General features: G+C 43.6%; 1 protein-coding gene across 8 annotated transcripts in view; it reads left to right on the plus strand.

Annotated features, from left to right (window-relative positions):
* The window catches only part of RASAL2 (RAS protein activator like 2), a 276480-nt gene that overhangs the window by 109003 nt on the left and 143806 nt on the right, over positions 1 to 23671 (plus strand). For all 8 annotated transcript variants that reach the window (XM_043520219.1, XM_038413578.2, XM_038413580.2 and 5 more), the window contains exon 2: positions 23396 to 23523. In XM_043520219.1, the coding sequence (XP_043376154.1) occupies positions 23396 to 23523 (128 nt within the window). The remainder of the gene's footprint in view (positions 1 to 23395; positions 23524 to 23671) is intronic.

Here is a 23671-nt window from a genome sequence, read left to right on the forward strand (position 1 = left end):
CAAGCCACTGCATACAGATAATGGTTTGTCAACTAGATATTAATATCAAGAGATCGTGTAATATTAATGCAAACCTTTTAATTTAAAAAAGGCAGAAAAAATTTCTACCTTTGAAATATTAAGTATTTTATAATGAAGAATTAAGAACAGCTTGAGCTTTTGTCCTATATTTTTTGTTTCAGTTGTCTGAAAGAGTGGTTATAAATGATCAGTTTTCAGACTGGAAAGAGGTAAATAGCAGTGTACCCCATTGATCTGTATTGGAACCAGTGCTGTTCCACATATTCATAAATGATCTGGAAAAAGGAGTAAAGTGAGGTGGCAAAGTTTACAGATGATACATAATTACTCAAAACAGTTAAATCCAAAGCAAATTGCAAAGAATTACCAAGGAATCTAACAAAACTGGGTGACTGGGCAACAAAATGGCAGATGAAAATCAATGTCGATAAATGCAAAGTCATGTATATTGGAAAACCTAATCAGAACAATACATACAAAATGATAGAATCTGAATTAGCTGTTACCACTCAAGAAAGAGATCTTGGAGTCGTTGTGGATAGTTGTCTGAAAACATCCTCTCAATATGCAGTGACAGTCAAAAAAGCTAACAATGTTAGGAGCTATTAGGAAAGGTATAGGTAAGACAGTAAATATAATGCCACTATATAAATCCATGGTACACCCACCCTTGCATACTCCATGCAGTTCTGGTTGCATCTATTAAAAAGATCTATTAGAACTGGAAAAGATACAGAGAAGGGCAACAAAAATGACTAAGGGTATGGGACAGCTTCCATATGAGGAGAGAGTAAACAGACTGGGACTTTTCAGCTTGGAAAAGAGGGGATATGATAGAGGCCTATAAAATCATGACTGATGTGGAGAAAGTAATAAGGAAGTGTTATTTATTCCTTCTCATAACACAAGAACTGGGTGTCACCCAATGAAATGAATAGGCAACAGGCTTAAAACAAACAAAAGGAAATACTTCTTTGTACAACACAGTCAACTTGTGAAACTCATTGCCAAGGGATGTTGTAAAAGCCAAAAGTATAACTGGGTTCAAAAAAGAATTGAACCTATCCTCCATGAACTTATCTATCATAGCCAAGATGGTCAGTGACACAACCCCATGCTCTTGATGTCCCTAAGCCTCTGACCGACAGATGCTGGCAATGGGTGACAGAAGATGGATCACTAGATAATTGTCCTGTTCTGGTCGTTCCCTCTGAAGCATCTGGCACTGGCCACTGTCAGAAGACCGGATACAAGGCAGATGGACCATTGGTCTGACCCAGTGGGACCGTTCTTATGTTGTGTGACTGTTTACACTTTGAGAAGCATTTCCTTCTATTGTCCAAGTTGGTTCTAGATAATAATCCCTTGTGTACATGAACCCTCAATATCCCCTCCACCCACCTCCTGGCAGCATACAGAATTCTTAGTTTTCTGCAGAAATTGTATGTTGCCTGTGTAAGTTGTACTTACCAATGGAAAGGAGATGAATTTCAGCGATAACTGCTAAATGCACAGATGGGGGTTATTTCTCTTCCCTTCTGTAAAACCCCACTCCCAAACTAGATGAAAACATTTCAACCAAGAACAATTACTTTTCTTTCCTCAAAAATCAGATTGGCTCTAGTGACTGACGGCCATGCTGTGAATCAGATGTTATCAGGGCTCTTTAAATAGAGCCATCATCTGTAAATTTCATTATGGTCCCGCTGTAAGTACTTTTATTTTCCCCCCGGCATTTTATGTATCTTTGTGGGCTTCACATGTTCTCCTTCCAGAATTAGAGACCGCTTGAAAAAAATGTTAGTGAGGAAGTTTAGGTGATCCTTAAAATCCTGCTTGGGGGACAGCATTATTGGTACGGAAAACATACAGTACATAAAACATTAAGGAGCAACAGCATGTTTGTGCTTAAAGGATTTAAGGTATTAAAGGCATTAACATTAAGAATCTAATAAGTATCAGTAGTAAAGCAGTATAGCAAAGTTTTAGTCCTGGTGTCCTTTATTTTTCTGGGATGTGGGGGATTGGAGGAAAGTGGGAAGAAAGAGGGGAATGCATGAGGAATCCCCAGGTAACATCATCAAGTGTGCTGTGTGGTTGAGTGACTTTTCGGCTATTAATTCTGCCTTTTCTCTGTGATCCCACAAACCTGGAGGAGGAAGATTCACATTAGAAAAAAATAATTCCAGTGAAAATAAATAAAATATCTTAAATGTTTGATATAATTTAGTTTAGAATAAAGATTCTCATCACTTGCTCACTTAACATGCACTCTTATTTTAGACCAGAAAAATAAAAGATGTACCTTCCCATGTTTCTAGAGTTGGAGGAAGAGTGTAAAACTTCCTGGATCACTAGAAGACACTTAATTAGCTATGCCATTACCATGTGCATTAACCATAATTAATCATGCTTACCATCACCATAGTAAACTTACTTCACTGGTGAAATTTTGGTACCTACCTTCAGCGTCTCAGCTGCCTTCCATTTCTAAATTCACCTCAGTCTCACAAGAAGGGACTTTTCAAATACATTGGTCTACAAGAATGTATTTTTGTATTGTTACAATGTTTCAGCACTTAAGTTTCACTGGTGTAGGTTATTTCCTTCTATGTTTCCTCTATTTTTTCAAGTCATAGTTTCCTTGGACAATATGCAGTCACAAAATCAGTCCAGCTACTGTATGGTATTCTGACTAAAACATGAGCTTTGGTTTAAAATATTTAGGTCATGTGGTGGTAGTAGTTAAAGCAAAACACTGAGTCAGGAGGCATGTGATCCTTCATCTGAGTTAAAAGAAAAGGAGTACTTGTGACACCTTAGAGACTAACAAATTTATTAGAGCATAAGCTTTCGTGAGCTACAGCTCACTTCATCGGATGCATCCGATGAAGTGAGCTGTAGCTCACGAAAGCTTATGCTCTAATAAATTTGTTAGTCTCTAAGGTGCCACAAGTACTCCTTTTCTTTTTGCAAATACAGACTAACACGGCTGCTACTCTGAAACCTGTTCATCTGAGTTGAGAGTGATTCACTGTCCAACCATGACCAGATGAGTTGTCAGCTCCTTATCCTTAACCAAAGTGGATTTTTTTTTTTTTGGTAAAAGCCTGATCTCCTTCCCAGTTATTGCATCTGAGCCTAGTTTCCCTAGATAAAGTAAACTACCCCAAAAAATCCTTAAAGCTGGAATTTGAGAAAAGGGTATTTTAAAACCTATTATCTCCATGCATTGGACTAAATATAGTGATTCAGATTAACAGCAATGGAAAGACTTTATTTGTTTTGCAAAACTGAGTAATACAGAACAGAATCCCCATCACATTCATCCTTGATTTCTCCACTCCCCTCCCGCGCCCCCCCCCCCCCCAAAAAAGTTATGACTGCATTGGACCTTCCTCACTAAACATCTTCTAACTGAAAAAAGCCTCCTCTGCATGGTCCAAATGTTTCTTTACTAAAATGTGTGCAGATTCTGCAGGGAGAGAGGAAGATTTGGAGGGCAGGGAAAATGGTCTTTTTTTATTTATTTGAAGTGGGTGAAATCCACTAATTGGTGGATAATAGCCAGTTCCAGACTCTGGTTAAAACATTTGTAAGATGCCAAAACTGGAAGGTCTTCCAAAATAGCATGGGGACCTGGTGGGAGGCTTCTTTATAATCTATTAGAGTCTGCTGGAATAATACATTAAGGCAGTTTGATGTTTTCTGTGGATCAGAGAAGTTCATATACTTGAATGACTTGGATAATATCCTTTGAATGCAAGGAACAATGCCCCCTCCCCCTAAGTGAAAGACATTATGCTGTCTCAGTAAGATCACACACATCTATGCAATGGTGGTTGGAATATCTGTAATCTCATTGTATCCTCTCAAAACTCATATAGTCTCAGACTTCAAGATGCATGTTTGTTCAGAGTCCAGGAGGTGGAAAATACCTAAAATACTTGAGCTATTTTTCTGGGAAGCAAATGAGAGCCATCAGGTTTTCATGTAGATTCCTTATTTCCTACACTTCCAGCTTGAATACCATTGAAATCCACAGGCTTTCATCTTTAGAACACCAAACTTTACTCATCTCAGACAGGCAACTCTATAGGGCAGGATTTATTTATTTTTTAAATGGGAAACTTGAGGTCCATTCCATGAAAGCATTATGTGGAGGGTTGACTCCTAAATATTAGCATTCAGTATTTCAGTTTTGTTGCAGCAAAACAGGATGAAAGTGTTTGAAAGGTTTAGGCTTTATAGCTGTTTAAACTGCACTGGGATAACATCCAGCCTAATGTTTGCATTTGCCCAATTAGTATTTAACTTGTACTTGTAGTGGTATACTTGTGACACCCAGCCCTCACCATTCAGCAGTTAGTTCTTGACACTAGCCCAGCATTCCTCAATCTTTTCCCTCCCAATACCCCACATAACTCTCTGATATTTGTGAAACACCCCTGCCCCCATCCCACTCGGGTTGAGGACCCCAGATCTTGCTTAATGCTTCCTAGACCAGGATTGACCTAAGGAAAGAAGATCTCCCCTCCATATTAAATCCAATTGTGCGGTTTCATCAACAGTTTTAGTACACCGAGAATCCCAAGGTAGCACTTGATTGATCATGCTTCACTAAAGGAACATGGTTCCATGATGTAGCTTTTATATGTTGCAGTATTAAATGGGGTTTCTAGGGTAAGAAGTTTCAAATCAAGAGGTAGCTGAAGTCTTCTAGCAAGATTCTATTTGTGGATTAAATTATTCTTTAGAAGTTCAAGACTGGGGAATAAAATGAAACAGGAATAAACTGTACTGATAAACTAAGCATTTTTGTTTCCATTTAAAGGAAGTTCTCTAACATAATAAACAAGCAATTTGTAAAGAGGCCATTTGGAATTGCAGATATGAAGTGAGTTTTATGTTTGGCTAGCTGGTGATGTTTTGCTGACAAGGGAATGGAATAAGGCAGTCTTTGAGGGGTGTTTTGGTAATAGACCTGCCAAATGTCATACATTGGTCATGGCACACAAGCATTTGGTCCCTAGCCCAAATACAATCCCACAACTGCACTGGAATCTTGTGCATCCAAAGGGATTGCAGGAGCTGAGCAGGGTGTCCTCTAAGCTGCTTCCTCCCAGCTGCTTGGGGCCACTGTAGAGCTGCAATTTGAAACAGACAGGGTGTGTCTCTTTCCTTCTCCCTGCACCACTGCTGGCTAACTAGGAGAGAGAGCGAATTGTGAAGTAAAATGAGGTAGTGGACAGCATCTGCAGCTGCACACTTTAACTCTACTGGTAGTTCACAGGAGGGAAAGAGGAAGCACAATAGAAAGGGGAGAATAGGGGGCAGGGAGAGAGGGATAGAGTTGAGTAGAAGGGAATATGCTAAGGGAGGAGATCAAACCACTTTTACCCCAGGGAGATAGTTAGCTCTGACCCTTAGAACCCCTAAGAAAAGCTCTCTGCCTCCACCTTCTCCAGGGAGAAAGTGTCACTCGGTGGCTATGTAGTAGGGCATATAATCTTTGCCCTTTGATAATCTTTTCTTCAGTTCAATAAAATCTCTCTGCTTTTGAGAATTCGAGTGTGTTGCAAACCAAGTGGGAATTTAACTAGCTTAGAGTGACTGCATTTAATAATTGGGAGTGAAGGAGAGGTAAAAACTCAGTGGTCTGAGGCACAGAATGACAGTTGAAGAGGTGGGAAGGAGAATCCAATTAGCATTGCGGGGAGAGTCACACTGATGGCTTTGAGTGACTGCAATTTATTTGAAGTTCTGGGTATGCTTGGAAACGCAAACTGTTATATGAATGGGAGCTTCTGTTTTGATGATGTCATGAGGTTTACAGAGTCATACAATGAGCATCTTGTTTGCAGACCTGCACCAGAAGGTTGTGCTGGGTTTGAAACATGCCTGCATGCCCTGTAGGATTCCATTCTTAATTGCGTTACTTTTTTGGGGGTTCTACATGTATAAACTGGCCACCAGGAAGTTTAGACTTGAAATCAGACGAAGGTTTTTAACCATCAGAGGAGTGAAGTTTTGGAATAACCTTCCAAGGGAAGCAGTAGGGGCAAAAGATCTATCTGGTTTTAAGATTCTACTCGATAAGTTTATGGAAGAGATGGTATGATGGGATAATGGGATTTTGGTAAGTAATTGATCTTTAAATATTCAGGGTAAATAGGCCAAATCCCCTGAGATGGGATATTAGATGGATGGGATCTGAGTTACCCAGGAAAGAATTTTCTGTAGTATCTGGCTGGTGAATCTTGCCCATATGCTCAAGGTTTAGCTGATCGCCATATTTGGGGTCGGGAAGGAATTTTCCTCCAGTGCAGATTGGAGAGGCCCTGGAGGTTTTTTGCCTTCCTCTGTAGCATGGGGCATGGTTGACTTGAGGGAGGCTTCTCTGCTCCTTGAAGTCTTTGAACCATGATTTAAGGACTTCAATAGCTCAGACATGGGTGAGGTTTTTCATAGGAGTGGGTGGGTGAGATTCTGTGGCCTGCGCTGTGCAGGAGGTCGGACTAGATGATCAGAATGGTCCCTTCTGACCTTAGTATCTATGAATCTATGTTGGGTTGTGAAGCAGTGTTTGATTAGCCCCTGGATTTTAGGGGCTCACAGAGATGTTCGTTTTTTTTCTCTCCTGATTCTCGTCCAGTTTTTAATTACTGGTGCATGCCAACTTTACAAGACTTGAAACTCTAAGGAAGACAGACAAGAGAAATGAGGATCAGTTACTCTTTTCTTGGCTACAGAGTAGCTGCCATGTTAGTCTGTATCTGCCAAAAAAAAAAAAAAAAAAAAAAAAAAGAGGGCTTGTGGCACCTTAGAGACTAACGCATTTATTTGAGCATAAGCTTTCGTGAGCTACAGCTCACTTCATCGGCTCAAGAAAGCTTATGCTCAAACAAATTTGTTAGTCTCTAAGGTGCCACAAGTCGTCCTCTTCTGTTCTAGGCTGTGCAGCATGTAAGAAGCTTATAGAGCTTAGCAGCATTCAAGCTAATTGACCAGCTTTAAACTGCCATTAAGAGCTTTCTCACCTTTGCTAAAGAGAGCTTAGCAGTGAACTGAGAAGCTTTCTCTGCAGTAATTGAAATCCTGTTGTCAGGCTGGTGATTGAGTTGTCTAGAGCTATACCAACTTTAACTCTCCTTAATTTTGCTCGTGCTTCTAACTGCTTAGGCCTGGCCTGTAGAGCTGACATGAGGGCTGCTGTCTAGCTTGGCAGAACAATGTGATATACTCAACATCTGCCAGTTAAGCTAATGTAAGCCCTTAAGACTTGGGTCTCCTTTTGTTAGAACAACTTCAGGGCTTTCCTTTGGAAGAAAATACCTCAGTGAGGCTACTCTTGTGTGTGTGTGTGTGTGTGTGTGTGTGTGTGTGTGTGTGTGTGTGTGTGTGTGAGCAATGTAAACAATGCCTTGCAGCTTAATGAAGTTTGTTCTAAAGCATCACTAAGGGCATGTCTACACTGGCAAAGTTACAGTGTCTCTCAAAGAGCGCCGAAGGAAAACCGCTGTTGTGTGTTCACACTGACAGCTGCCTGCACAGTAGTGTGTTCACACTTGCGGCATGTGCAGCGCTATTTGGAGCGGTGCACTCTGGGCAGCTATCTTTTGCTGCTAAGATTTGTGGGAATATGGAAGGGGTCGTGGGGCATCCTGGGTCCTGTCCCAATGCCCCGTGATGCATTGCTTTGCATTGCAGCAATCCCTGTGCTTCCGTACGCATTTGGCGCCATCTTTGCACAGTTTGTGTACTATGCGCCCTGCCCTGCCTCTTTCTGGCTGTAGGAATAGATCCTGAGCTGTTGACAAGAATGCTGTTCGCACTGACCAACACATCACGAGTGGCAGTGGAGTTATTCCTTAAACTACAAAGGCAAGGGGAGTGTGACATTGATCTTGCCACGCGTAGTAGCTATGACACGAGATTTCTTGTAGCGTTCACGGAGGTGCTGACCACTGTGAAATGCCACTTTTCGGCTCGGGAAACAAGCGCTGTGTGGTGGGATCACATCATGATGCACATCTGGGATGGCGAGCAGTTGCTGCAGAACTTTTGCATGAGGAAAGCCACATTCATGGGACTGTGTGATGAGCTCGCTCCAGCCCTGCGGCACAAGGACACGAGAATGAGAGCTGCCCCCGCCATTGGAGAAGTGCGTGGCAATTGCACTTTGGAAGCTGGCTACTCCAGACTGCTACTGATCAGTCACTAACCAGTTCAGAATGGGAAAGTCAACCGTTGGACTCCTGTTGATGCAAGTGTGCAGGGCCATTAATCACATCCTGCTTCGAAAGACTGTGACTCTGGGCAATGTGCGTGAGATTGTGGATGGCTTTGCTTCCCAAACTGCGGAGGGATGATAGATGGCATGCACATTCCAATTCTGGCACCAAACCACCTAGTCACAGAGTACATTAATTGCAAGGGGTATTTCTCAGTGGTTCTCCAGGCACCTGTGGATCACCATGGGCATATTTCACAAACATTAACGCAGGCTGGTCCGAAAAGGTGCATGCCGCATGCATCTTTTGGAACACTGGCCTATTCAAGAAGCTGCAAGGAGGACTTTCTTCCCGGACCAGAAGATCACCGTGGGGGAAATTGAAATGCCCATTGTGACCCTGGGAGACCCCGCCTACCCCTTAATGTCATGGTTCATGAAGCCATACACGGGGCAACTTGACAGCAGCAAGGAGCGGTTCAACAACAGGCTGAACAAGTGCAGAATGACTGTGGAGTGTGCATTCGGCCATTTAAAAGCCCGCTGGTGATGCCTGTATGGGAAGCTGGACATGGCCAATGATGATATTCCTATGCTTATAGCCGCGTGCTGTGCGCTCCACAATATTTGTGAAGGGAAAGTTGAAAGCTTCACTCAGGGCTGGACAACAGAGGCTCAGTGCCTGGAGGCTGAGTTTGAACAGTCGGAGACCAGGGCGATTAGAGGGGTACAGCGTGGGGCCATAAGGATCAGGAATGCTTTGAGGCAGCATATTTCACTAATATTTGTTGCTATGCTCGGGACTGTAATGCTTGTAATGCTAGGAGGTGATTGGTGCACGTGATGCAAGAAGGGGCCTTAACATAGCTGTATGTATGTTGCTTTGCAGTACTCTCTTTGCTTTCACTTAATAGAATAAAGATTTGCTTTCAAACAAACACAATTCTTTTATTGAAAGATAACAACCAGAGGAGAGAATCAAACAAAAAAATTCATCAGCAGGAAGGGTGATGGGGGGAATGCACATGGGAAAGAGTTTTGCAACAGCGGCTGCACGTTAGGGCGGGCGCTGAGCTGCTTGGTTTGAAGAGCTAGTATCGCCTGGAGTGTGTCTGTTTGGTGCTCCATAACTGTTAAGAGCTGCTCTGTGGCTTCTTTCTGGTATGCTACGTTCTTCTTTTGGTCCCTCTTCTCGCTGTCCCACCACTCCTTCAATTCCTTTTTCTTGGTGGTGGCATGCATCATAATCTCACGCATAAAGTCCTCCTTACTACTACTTGGCCACTTTCGAATTGTTTGCAACCATTCTGGCACCGATAAGGGAGGCTGGCCTCCCAAGGTCATCTCTGTGAAGTTTAAATGCAACATTTTACAGAAGCAGTATTGTTTGCAACACAGACAACACTGTTTCAGTGCTTTAAAACACAGCCAGTACTCTCACACCTGACACTAATTGGCTGACCCCAGACAAGCACACATAAGCCACAAGACCCCCAAGATGGTGAGTAGCTGCAGGGGCAGGGTAAATCACTGTTCCCGGACCCTGCTGTACACTGGGCACATGGCTCTTGGGCACTCGGGGACAGCCAGCACTGTAGGGGTGGCCTGATAATCATTCCTGTCCCCACATTTTCCCCAAGAGGTGATCATTTTGTAAGATACCTCACTGCTGACGGTGAGCAGGGAATCAAAGGAGGGTCTTCTTCAAGCCTGTGGCTTAAGCCCTGGCTCCTATGCAGCTAGCCTGTGTGCAGCTATGGTCTCCCCCATCTCCCACTCCTCCATGACAGCACAGTGGCGCAGGAAAGTTACCATTAATGGGGCAAGAAACAAAGCAGCTCTGCTGAGGAACCTGTGGGAGCAGATTGCCCAGTATCTCCACAAGAGTTTCCGGGAGATCTCTGAGGGAGATTCCTGTGAATTGAGGGAGTGTATCAACAGCCTGTTCCACTGCTCAAACTAGGCATGCGGTGGGAGACAGACAAGCCTGTTTTCTGCAACCCTCCTGCTTCCAGCAACTCGCTTCAGCAATTCCCCAAATCAGATCCATTTACCAGGGACCTCCTCTCCTGTTTGCGTTTCTCCAATATCCACTTGTTGTGACTGGCTAGGCTCCTCCGGGGTAGAAAAGAGCTCCTGACTGCATGCATCTCTGGCCTCCACGTCATCCTCTGCCTCTGATTCCCCTTCCTCCTCTTAGAAGATTGCCTCCTCCTGGCTCAATCCACTCTCGACTGGCAATGAAACCAACAAAGTATCTACAGGGGACTTCACAGTGGAGGTGGGGTCAACGCTGAGTATTGCGTCCAGCTCTTTGTAGAACCGGCAGCTCGTGGGCACAGCACCAGAGCGGGGGTTTGCCTCCCGTGCCCTGTGGTAGGCATTCCACAGCTCCTTCACTTTGACCCTGCACTGCAGTGTGTCCCAGTCATGGCCCTTTTCTATCATGCATCTAGAAATCTGTCCGTAGGTATCAAAATTCCGACGGCTGGAGCGCAGCTGTGACTGCACTGCCTCCTCTCCCCAAATACCGATGAGATCCAGCAGCTCGGCATTGCTCCAAGCAGGGGATCGCCTGGTGCGTGGAGCAGGCACGGCCACCTGGAGAGATGCGCTGAGAATACTGCACGCATCACCGAGCAAACAGGAAGGGAACTTTCAAATTTGCAAAGGAATGTACCGGGGGGTGGGGGGGAGCTGACGGTTGAAAGCAGGACAGTAGAGTTCAAACTGATGGCCAGAGAGGTGAGAACATGCATTGTGGGACACCTCCCAGAGGCCAATCGCAGTTCTGTAATTGCCACAGCGCAGAAAGCTGTACGCCTCTCGTCGACGTGGTATTTTTAGCGTGCTGCATCTGCGCAGTTTCTGTGCACTAAGTGGCTTGGCAGTGTGTACACCTTGGGAGTTACAGGGCTCAAAGCTGCTTTCCTGTGTACAAACTTGCCCGTGTAGACGCGGCCTAAAGCAGTTGAGTACTGTTAGGCAAAAACCTATGATACTAAACATTAGGGGCTGAGGCTGGTTAATACACTAGTTTACCTCATTGGAAGATCTAGAATATTAACATGGCGTAGGTCATAAGTAAGTGATTGGTGCTTTTGGCCTAGTTTCTAATGGACAGTTGACAAGGTTGCAAAAACAACTGCCCAAGGGTCCATCTCTTAGGGGAAACTCATGACATATCTGGGAATAGCACCGGTGTCACAAATCAGCATTGAGGTAAATTGGCAGAGCCATCTGGGAGTTCAGCTGAATAGGTATACTTACCATGCCTGATTTACAGGGCTGTTAATCATCTATCCTTTTCTTTGAAAGGATTTTTCCAGTGCTTGTGAAACAGTTCTGCTTTTCCTATTTAAAGAAAAAAACTTGGGAGTAGCTTCAGCAACATCAGGAGGGAGCTGCCTGCTGCTGATCTCAGTGCTGAGACGGAGCAGACATATACCTATATTCATAGATACTAAGGTCAGAAGGGACCATTATGATCATCTAGTCCGACCTCCTGCACAACGCAGGCCACAGAATTTCACCCACCCACTCCTGCGAAAAACCTCTCACCTATGTCTGAGCTATTGAAGTCCTCAAATCGTGGTTTAAAGACTTCAAGGAGCAGAGAATCCTCCAGCAAGTGACCCGTGCCCCATGCTACAGAGGAAGGCAAAAACCTCCAGGGCCTCTTCCAATCTGCCCTTGAGGAAAATTCCTTCCCGACCCCAAATATGGCGATCAGCTAAACCCTGAGCATATGGGCAAGATTCACCAACCAGATACCCAGGAAAGAATTTTCTGTAGTAACTCAGATCCCACCCCATCTGATAACATCCCATCACAGGCCATTGGGCCTATTTACCATGAATATTTAAAGATCAATTAATTACCAAAATCATGTTATCCCATCATACCAACTCCTCCATAAACTTATTGAGTTTAATCTTAAAGCCAGATAGGTCTTTTGCCCCCACTGCTTCCCTTGGAAGGCTATTTCAAAACTTCACTCCTCTGATGGTTGAATTATTTACAGGGTTTTTTTTGTTTTTTTTCCCCATCTTAATTGCAAAGGAGCTCCTGGTGGGACTGGTGCAACTTGATATGCATGAAAGTGACTGCTACATACGTCAACTCATCACCTCACTGGATCATCTTACATTTTGTATGCAGAACATATTTACCAGAAAACTTTAGGAATCTTCACAAACTTTGATCTTGTTTCCTAAAACACCAGAGGGAGTTCCCTACTTTTCCTGTGCTGAGACCAGACTGCTTCTAAGTTGAGAGAGATGGAGAAGACAGCTGACTGCTCTTGGTGCAGACATAGCAGATTTCCTTGTAAGCATTCAGGCTTTTCGACTGGTGCAGATTGAATCACATCAGGACATCTCATGGGAGATGTGGTCAAACTGTCTTTATTTGGAAAATGAAGCAAACGCCTGAAAGAGATTGGTCATCAGGCACAAATGATGGAGCACATCATATCTGAATGTTGCCTTTGGCCGGGGGCCTGAAGGACATTCACCAGCTCATTGCTGCGGCAATGTGCTGGCTATCAAATCTATATATAAATTTGTAATCTTTGCTACCTACCCAAGCCATATGAAAGAAGATTTGTTGGTAGTTGCTGTGACTCTCCTAAAATTGGCCATCACTACTACAGATACACAGATTTCTCATTTTTAACAGTGGACAGAAGAGCTTCAAACCACAGTTAAAGATATGGAGACTAAGATCAAGTAGGAGATGGATTACCTAGCATCCAAAATGAGGGAGCTAGAAAACTGAAGCAGTTGCTGCAGCCTATGTATTGGTATCCCAGAATCCTCAGAAGAAATGAGTAAGGTAGCCTTTTACAAACTACCATCTGGATATAGCTTTCCCACTACAAGCGCCTACCCACATACTGAGAGTGAATGATCTTATTAGGCTGCTGGTTCTTAAACCTAGGTCAGATGAAAAATACAAGCGATGACCTGCAAATTTAAAAAATGTTGTAAAGACAAATTCATGTAAGTATACAGGAAAATTAAAACGAATGTTTGGTCATCAAATATATGTTTGGATCTCAGTGTGGAATTGATGACTGAATGGAAACAAGTATAGGTCCTCCCTGAGCAGTTATGGTGTTCAGCTGGCCTTATGGCCCCCATCCTCCACAGTGAGAAACACATTTGTGTGTGAGAGAGACACACGCACAGAGGAACTAGAGACGGAAGCTCTGGCTCCTGACCAATCATATCTGAGATGTTTTGGGATCCACCTACACCAGTAAGGGGTTCTGTCACTGCCTGCCTGGTATATTTTTGGGGCTCTTTGTACTGTGCAGCTGCGTTTCAGTTCCCTGACACCAGTAGCCTGTCCACAAGCACATGGTTTCACTCTTGCTCTCATCAGCCTAGTAACTCTCTGCAGGGTGACACCAACAGCCCTTCCAGTACTGGGTCTCCCCAAATACATTCTCCTTGACTTCTGAATTACAAGACACTCTGATTATCCCCTCTGGTTCATCACTCTGAAGGGTGAAACCAGCCACCCTCTGGTTATCAGTTCACTTTGGTACACACACTGCACACAGTTTGCACACGAGAGACTTGCTTGGGATAAAAATAAACCAAATGTTTATTTAGCAGAAAAATCTCAGATTCAAAGATGAAATAGTAAGGGGAAGCAAACCTTTGCATGTTGCACAGAAAATAAACATATCTGCAACTGCAGACTTTACACTTTTATGTTAGATAAATTCCCTTTTCTAGTAAATTACCTATTTCCCTTAAAACAGATTCCCAATATGCCCCTTAGCTCTTGGATAGATCCAGCATTCCCAGACAACCTTGAAATTGTCCCCCAGGTTCTGGGAGGTGATCAATTCAAACCTCTTCCATTTTAAAAAGGGTTTGCAGGGTTTTTTTTTTCTTCAGCCACTAGAGAAACTCAAAGTGGAGAAAACTCCCTTCTTTCTTAGTTTCCAAAGACTGAGGTTTTCTTTTCAGTTACAAGCATATTCCCATTTCCTTTGATGGTTCCTCATAGTTTTTTTTCCTGGGCTTGCACAATGGCTAGGTGCTTGAAGTCCGTTTCATCTGCATAGTTCCTCCCTGCCTTATTGCTCCACTGTGCAATTGTGAAGCGATGCTTGTAATTCTGAAGTCAAGGAGAATGTGATGCTGAAGTTGCACCACAATCACAATTTATATAATATACACACATTCATAACCATAACCTGCACATGTATCTCAGAATGACTATTAAGTTCAGTGCATTATAAGCTGTCATAAAAACAGGTTTCAGAGTAGCAGCCGTGTTAGTCTGTATTCGCAAAAAAGAAAAGGAGTACTTTTGTGGCACCTTAGAGACTAACAAATTTTATTTGAGCATAAGCTTTCGTGAGCTACAGCTTCATGCAGCCGATGAAGTGAGCAGTAGCTCACGAAAGCTTATGCTCAAATAAATTTGTTACTCTCTAAGGTGCCACAAGTACTCCTTTTCTTTTTATGAAAAAACTCGTACAGATACAGATAGACATCATCTTCCTCTCCAAATGCAAACAAATGGCCATCATACCAAAAGGACTGAAGGTAAAAAATGATGAAGTGAGCTGTAGCTCACGAAAGCTTATGCTCAAATAAATTTGTTAGTCTCAAAGCTGTCATAAAAGATCTTTACTTACAGTAAAATAACATTATGCAATCAATTGTTTTAACTGCTTATTTGGGGAGGGGGTGCAGGCATAGGCGGTCTGTCCCCAATACAAGGGGCAGGGCAAGGACGGCAGGACTATTGCCCGGACTGGAAAGACTCAGGGGGTGATGGATCCCGGGTACACAGGCATCTTCTATATGGACACCCCAGGTGCAGTCCCTGGTTGGGCCCTGGTGTCAGCGCTCCGGCGAAAGGGGGCTGATCATCTGCAGGGAATCTGGGAGGCCCAGGAGGAATTGTAGGAGGTGCAGGAGGCCCTCCAGGAACAGTTGGGCCAGCAGGCCATGGTAAACCTCCTCAGGAAGGGTTTTCAGAGGAGTGGTGGAGAAGCTCAGGGGAGGCTGACAGCCAAGGCCAGGAGGCCTGTGGCTGAGCGACAGACATGTTATGCCTGCTTAAGGTGCGGACATATCAAGAGGGATTGTCCCTACTGGGGCGGGGGCCGGGTGCCTCAGCCAGGAGAGAGAGGGGCAAGTTCCGGGAACAGTCCACTGGGTGAGGAAACCCGGGTGGCTGCCAACCTGTTGGGCCTGTGGGCAGAAGGGTCACATGCAGTGGACGTGCCCATGCCCAAGTTGGAGGATCCAGGTCCACCCTGGTGGAAGGGTAGGACCCAAGAGGGACCAAAGGGGAAAGAAGGCAGCAAAGAGGTGGGGAGCCTGCTGGGGCTGCCATATCCCAGGACACATTGGGGGCACTGTCCCCTCAAAGGAGTTGAGGCTTGGACGATGGAGATGCCTGGAGGCCCAGAGGGGGCCGCATTGGGTTTGGAGAAAGAGACAGAGGCCGAGGCGGAGATGGTGGGGGCCCAGCAGGGAATTGGGACCCAGACCATCGCAGAGCCGGTCACCAGTGGGGAAAGCCAGACTGAATGGGGCCTGCAAGAGGCTGGGACCCAAGTGGTTGTGGAACAGACAACCAAGTGGACCCAGACCCTGCAAGGGGGGAGTCCAGGAGACTCCGCAGAGCTGGCCTGTCAGAAGGCAGAGGCCCAGTTCCGGGAGGTGGCCCAAAGCTGGGAGGCTGCCGAGAGGAAGTGTGCGAGTCTGGAGGGGTGACCCTGGAGAGCCAACTTCAGGGAGCCTGGACCAAAAGGCCCCCCCTTCTGTCAGGGGTGGGGTTTTGAGAGGGGGGGTGTGTAGCGGGATGGTCACCTGCTCCGGCCTTAAAGGGCTTAAAATAGCCCAGGAGAGGGCTATGGCTGGAAGCAAGCAGTTGCCAGGCTGATTGGGAGAAGCAGGCTCAGTTGTGGCCACACCCCAATCAGGGCTCCACTGGCCCTTATAAGAGGGCAGTGGGCCAGGAGCAGGCAGGGTCTCCTCTAGCTGTGGAGGGAAAGGTCCTGGCTGCTGGGGAGTGCACCAGCGTACCTGAGGTGGAGCAGGGCTGGGGGAAGGCCAAGGGAGCTGGGGAGCTCCAGCCTAGAAACCCCCCAGGCTGCAGGCCTAGTGGAAGGCCAAAAAGGGTACTGTGGTTGCAGGGGGCAGCCCAAAGGTAGACAGAGGCAGCAGGTCCAAACCCCCCTTGCCTGTGATGATTGGCTTAAACTGCAGTCCACCCCAGTGTGCGGGGGCTCAATGGTGACTGGCAGTAGCCAAAGACTAAGGCGAGATGGGGATAGTGGGTGGGGGTTTCCCTGGGAGGGGGAGACCCAGATCTGTGGGGGTACTGCCAGGGGGCAGCACCCCAGGGAAAGGGGCATGGTGTCTGGGAGGGACACAGGGGGCCAGCAGCAAGTGAGACACCAGCCTGCAGAGGGCGCTCCGAAGGCTGGAAGAGCTAATTCCCTGAGAGACCAGCAGGAAGTGCCACAGGGGTGAGTACCACACCGTGACAGGGGGATTAAACCTTCCGTTTGGGCCCTGAACCCTGTCACCCTATAGTACCCTCCATGCCATGCTGGGACATTGTTTAAGTATCTGTACTGACTTGGAGGAGTTTGCCATCTACTGATTCCCCAAACCACTTAATAGAGCATCCTGACTTTTCCTTGGAATACTTCCTTCTACCTCAGCCTTGTTTATCTTGAGAAATGTGATGCATCTTTTTTCATCAGGATTTGGGAATTTGAGAAACAATAAATGCAAGGGGGAGCCATGTGAACACATGATCGTATATTCTTTATTGTGCTTTTCCTAATATCCTGTCAGAGCCCATGCTCCTTAAGACTTCTCTCCTATACCCCAGAGCTTGTTCGCTCATCTTTTAAGTGTGCCACGCCTGTCTGGACACCTGTGATTGCTTTCCTGCTTAAAGCTCTCAGATCTAGTTGTCTCTACATTTTTCAACCCTGTACTTCTCCAGTATAGTAGATCCCTGCAACTCTTCATCTGAAAGTTGTCTGGCTGCATGAGATGGTTAAATACAGTGTAACTACCTGTTTTCTAGGTATTGCTGTTTGTCACATTAGTGACTTCTTTTAAAGCAATAAGAAAAGGAGTACCCGTGGCACCTTAGAGACTAACCAATTTATTAGAGCATAAGCTTTCGTGAGCTACAGTAGCTCACGAAAGCTTATGCTCTAATAAATTTGTTAGTCTCTAAGGTGCCACGGGTACTCCTTTTCTTTTTGCGAATACAGACTAACACGGCTGCTACTCTGAAACCTTTTAAAGCAATGTTATCTTAGTAGAAGCTTAAGCTTCTTATCTTGGAAAAGGGAGTGAAATGCAATGACATACAAACATGTTTTTCCCCCTGCCCTTTCCTTCATTTATTTCTTTTTATATCATTAGCTTAAGCACTTTCCAAATTTGGGTTCAGTCCTTTAAGATTCCTGTGCATTGGAGCCTAGTCTTTGTGGGACTTCATTGCACTAGCCAGGCTTGAAGTATCAGTTTCAGGTCAAAGGCAGGATGAAGGTTCAGGTTGATGCTTATTTTAACAGAACTGCTTTGCCTGTACATATGTGTAAGAGTAAGGGGTGCTGACAGGCTCTCAGCTGACAGCATTTACCCAAAGTCCTCTGAGAGTCTGTTGCCATGGTAAGTATATCAAATAGCATGAAAACACTGACACCATTTAAATGAACCTGTTGTCAAAAGGTGTGTTAGTGCTCCTACTAGTTATATATAAAAAATAACCTCCCTGTGGACTCACTTTGCTGTTAATTTAGTTATGAAGCAATTGCCAACCAGCTGTATCAGAAACATTATGGGGTGAAAACCTGGCCACATTGAAATTACTTAGAGTTTTGGCATTGACATCAGTGAGGCCAGGATTTTAACTTAAGAGCGTACTGTAAAAATGAGCTTTCTTTGACACCTCAGAGGAGGGCTGCTTTTTGCTGCTGGGATATTGGTATTTTTTTAATAACAAAAAACTCAAACCTCTTCCCCAACAGGTTGAGAACTACTTAGTAATTTAAAAAAAAATATTTGCTGTTAATTTGATCAGCAGTGAAACAAAAATTCTCAAATATCTCAGGGCTTTGTAAATTATGCTTTGTAAATTAAACTCCAGTTTAAGCTGCTCTCTCTCGTTTTAATCTTAGATGTGTAGGAACCTGGAACCAAAGTATGGGGGTTTTTGTTGTTTAAATTCAGAACTAGGGAAGCAAAGATTTTTTTTTTTAAATGGGTATAATCAGGCAGGATGTGTCTTTCAAAGCAAATTACTTCAGACACTGGAGTTTATGTCCTGATTTTCCCTTTGGTAATCAGAGAGAGAGAGAGAGAGAGATGACCTTGGGTCAGGATATGTGCAGACTTCTGTCTATTTTGGGCTGACGTAATGCACATTAAAAATGCACATGGTTTTAATGCAAAATTCCTCAATCTGATAATTTTTTTGTTAAGACAGTCACCCCCCTTTTAAAAACTAAAAATATCTCCTCTTGTTGCATAACACTACACCTTTTTGCTGGCATTGTGAAGGGAGAGAGGAGATGCTCTCTTGTTACTGCAACAAAAGGGCACATTGAGAACAAACGGCATTGGGGCATGTGTTAACTTCTGGAAGTCATTCTCTAATTATATAATACTGAGGACTGGCTTTGGGAAATTTGCTAGACTTCTCCTGTTTTGAATGCTGTTTGAGTAATATTTTTAAAACACTGCATGCTCGTAATGGAACAATGCAGAAATGTACCCACTTACACTACATGTACCCATCCCAAAAAACTACGAAAACACCCTTCAGCTCTCACAAAGCGTCACACCCTCTTTCTGGAGGGACCAACTTGGACACTGGCTCTTTCTCTCCCTTCCTCTGCTCCCTACACTAAATCATACCCCTTTGTTTGCCCTGTCATGGTAAATCCATTGTTCACATTCATAGATGCCTTCTAGTTTGAGAATGGTAATGTACCAGTTGCCATCCGGCTGAATATAAGGAGGCTTTGTGGATATTTATAGATATGCTGAATGGAATTTCCAAAGCCATGGAAAAAAGAACAATGCAGTTGTAGATCTTCTGGTAGGTCAGGTGATGTGACAGGCGTGCAGTGATGCAATCCTCAGTTTAGCAGGGGAGTATGTACAGAAGAAGTAGTTGTGGTTTTTTTTTAAGCTGCTACTCAACTGATTAGCATTTGAAGGGTCATAGGGCATGATCTTTGATCCTGTGAGTAGGCCAACTGATCTGTTTTTTGAATGCCTGATTGTAAGAATGTAGAATGGAATGGATGGCATCGGACTATAGGAGAAAAATTTCTCATCAGTGCTTGCAGTTTTAGGTGCTTGGCGTAACACGTTGATACTCTTCATAAATCTGCAGGATTTAGAATAGGGATCAGTTTTCCAGATGCGCCTTTCTATTCCATATTTCATATTTACTTCAGGTCCAAACACTTAGCAAAGCTACGTAATTGTATTCTTGAATAAATTACCTTCAGGAGAGACTTTGGCCTTCCAAATGTTGTTATACTTGCTTATGTGAGCTATCTCCTTCACAAAATGGCCCCACACTGAGAAATGAATCAGCCCCTGGCTTTGAAAATCTCCACAGGAGAAGGTGTGCAACATTTTAGTTAGTGGGAAATCCCAATTTTGTAATCTAATTTTCCACAATTCTTCAAATACCAGGTGGTACTCCTATGGTTGCTAGCTTGTGAGGTTGATTTTTATGTACTGAAATCCTTTTGCTCCCCATTATTCAGTATTACTTAACCTCTTGAAGTCCAAATGTAAGATAAAGGTGTAGATGACGAACACAAGAAAACAGAGCCTCAGAGTTTATGAACCACTATGCATATTTATGACACTGCTAGTGCACTCTCATAAGTTTGCACAGTGCTTTGAAAACACTTGAGTCCAAAGTGTCCAAGAGTCTGTAGTCTAAACTAGTAAAATACCTCACAGACAGGCTTTTGGTACCACAGCTGCTGCAAAAGCTCTGGAGAGATCAGCCACCTCGAAAGACTCACTAAAAATGAGTAAGTTGGATAGGAATATTGTTTGGCACAGAAACAGAGGCCATTCCAGGTGCAGTACACAAATTAGTACCAAGAAATATCATTTTATCATGGTTCATTCTCTGTGTAATTTGCATTTAGTTTCCCATGGGTCTGCAAGACAGGTTTTCTGCTGGTTCCTAGAATGTGGACTCCAAATGGTGGCTTCCAAAGTTGCAAAAAATCTATTTGCTGTCACTCTCCACTGTCTTACTGTAGGTACTGTTGTATAGTCAGAATGAAGAGATGACAGAGCTGTGTGCTGACATTCATTGCTCTTCACAGATGTGCATTCCCTGTTGGCTACTGGCAGCTCCTTGTACTAAGATGGTATCTTGTGTTGCCAGCAGTTGGTGCGGAAAGCTGTTCTGACGTAGCTAACCGACTTGACAGCCATAACTGTGGCTGGCCATCTCTGCCTGATGCTCAGTTAAGTACTGTAGTTGTTAGCGCTGTGGAAGATGTTATTCTAGTCTATATAATTCATATGGGCTGACTGTAGAAATATTGGATGCTATACTAGTGAAGCCTACGTTTAGTGGAAATTACAATGCAAAATATTTGGCAGCTCGCATTTAGCGTCTACATCAAAAATAAGAAGTCTGAATAACATGGTTTTGGTTTTTTTGTGATTGTCTAAGCTAAAAATGAGTAAGGGTTTTTCGGTGCACACTTGATACAACCACATCAAGTAAAATCCTTTGTTTCATAAACTTTAGTTTGTCAAGGGCAAAAAAAAAAAAAATCCATCTGGAGGTGTAATGGTCTATTTTTTTTTTAGACTGAGCTGTGTACGTGCTTCTCAATATTAGGGTAGTCTGTGGTGGCCAGTCCATGTTTCCCGATGATAGAGAGTGTCTCATTTAACTGAGTCTTCTAAACAGGATTTTGAAGAATGTTGAAATACACAGAAATTAATTGCGCTTCAGAATTGCTCTGTACTACTGTAAATCAAGCCTATGTTGCAAGGGTCAGGTAGTCTACCACATAGACATGAACTTATTGGCAAATTCAACACCAATCATTTCATGAATCGTTCCCTAAAAAAATGTAGATACGCACCTTCTGATGTTTTCTGAATGGTCAGAAAATCCTACTGTAACAGTCTTTATCTGTGCCCTGAAAACTTAGCTCAGGTTAAGAGTCAATATTTTCAAGCTGGCAGATTCTCATGAAAATTTAGAGCTACAAGATTATATTTACCTATTTGAAAAATTTATACAAATATTAACTCTTCTCACATGCATAATTCAGAGTGTGTACAGCTTCTAATATGGACTGCATCGTTGAGGGCTACATATTTATTTAATTCTAACACCACAGTCTTGGTTTATACTCTTTCTTCCCAAGACTAATTGAATGCTGCAGTGTCTGAGGATTTGCTGGCCTCTAGTGGGGAAGATACAAAAGTCTAACAGTAACGTGTTTAGCTCTGTGCTAATCTCAGTTTTAATTGTGGGTTGTTAGTGAAAGGAAAGGAGCATTAGGAATCATTTGGATCTCAGCGGAGGTAAAGCAGTGTAAAACTCAAATGTAAACTAGCAACAGAATTTAGTATTACAAAAAAGGCAACATGTCTACTTGGAACTGTGTAACGAGGTTATTTGCATAAAGAAAAGGAGTACTTGTGACACCTTAGAGACTAACAAATTTTATTTGAGCATAAGCTTTCATGAGCTACAGCTCACTTCATTGGATGTTATTTGCATGTATGTTTCCTAAATTTTGATTGATTAGGGTACCCAGAGCTGTATATTTTTTCCTCAAATAGATGTGCTGCTTGAGACTTGAACAGCAGTCTTGACCTTTACTACTATTATTTCAACTGAGGGGTTCCCACAGATCTTTTAACAGCGTATCTCAATACTTACCTATATCCTCTACACCAAGTCAGCAATAGCTCTGTCCAGTCACATCACTCCTGATGTGCAGCACCTCCTGCTGTTCCAGACTTAGCTGCTCTTGAGTGGAGACTGCCATGCGTGGTGTGTTTAGTGACACAGACACACACATTTAAGTTTTGGGGAGTTTTAGTCAAGACAATAGGTGTGATATCTTGCCCAGTCTTGGAGAAAGCTTGTTGGTGATAAGATACACAATGCATCTGTAGTTAGTGCATATAATTATAATGGGAAACAAAACAAGTTTTAAAAATAAATGCAAAAAGAAAAGAAGTGCCCGTGGCACCTTAGAGACTAACAAATTTATTAGAGCATAAGCTTTCGTGAGCTACAGCTGACTTCATCGGATGCATTCTAGCTTATGCTCTAATAAATTTGTTAGTCTCTAAGGTGCCACGGGTACTCCTTTTCTTTTTGCGAATACAGACTAACACGGCTGCTACTCTGAAACCTAAAAATAAATGTGCTCAGTCCACTAGACCACCTTGCCTCACAACACTGGGACCCAGGCAGGCGTGAATTCTATTTCTAATTCTTCCACTGAGTCACTGCATGACTTTTGGCAAACTTGGGCAGACTTTTATATCTCTGTCTTTACTATCTTTATAATGGGGGTGACTCTCCCCCACCTCATTTTGGAAGGAAAGCCTCTCAGTATTAGAGAAGGAACTGCTGGCAGGACATTCTAAGTAAAGAGCACTCTGCTTTGGAATCTACATCCACCATGGGCTGAAGTAGCCTGCATTTATTAACTTTCAAGGCAAGGCTTAAGGCCTGTGTGTTTACTCAGGCTTTTAAGGAGGCAGAGGCGATAACAGCTGATCTTTATGAAGGACAAGGGGGTTGAGTATGGAAGTTGCTTGTTTTACTTCTGTTCCAGTTTTTTACTGCTTAGCGCAGTCACTTAGAGGTTCCTCAGGTGCTTTTGATTTGTTACAGATCTATTGTAAATAAAAATAAACGTGTTAATATTTGTACTGTGACCTATATAAAGTTGCACACAACTGACTTGTAGGAGAGTGGACTGTTTAATATACTGAAACACTCTCTTTAAATACACTTTGCAGTTTTACACTGTTTCTATCTACAGAGACTCAAAAGCAGGAGAAGATGGATAATTAAGCTCTCTAATGATTCCATTTTATTCTTTCACAGATGTGAAAGGACCACCTACCCACAGACTGTCCTGTGGCCAGTCTCCCTACACTGAAACGACAACATGGGAGAGAAAATATTGCATCCTGACGGACAGTCAGCTGGTGCTGCTCAACAGGGAAAAGGAGGTGAGACATACTGCCGATGCTGAAGGGATTTCTACTTTTGAATGTATTTGTCAAACAGCCAGAGAGCGTTTCTCTTCCTCTCTGATTAAGGGGGTCATGGCTGCAGTTGAGTGTATAGCTCAGGGGAAGCTAAAATAGTATTAGTGGT

Source organism: Dermochelys coriacea, chromosome 8 (assembly GCF_009764565.3).
Source record: "Dermochelys coriacea isolate rDerCor1 chromosome 8, rDerCor1.pri.v4, whole genome shotgun sequence".
NCBI lineage: Eukaryota > Metazoa > Chordata > Testudines > Dermochelyidae > Dermochelys > Dermochelys coriacea.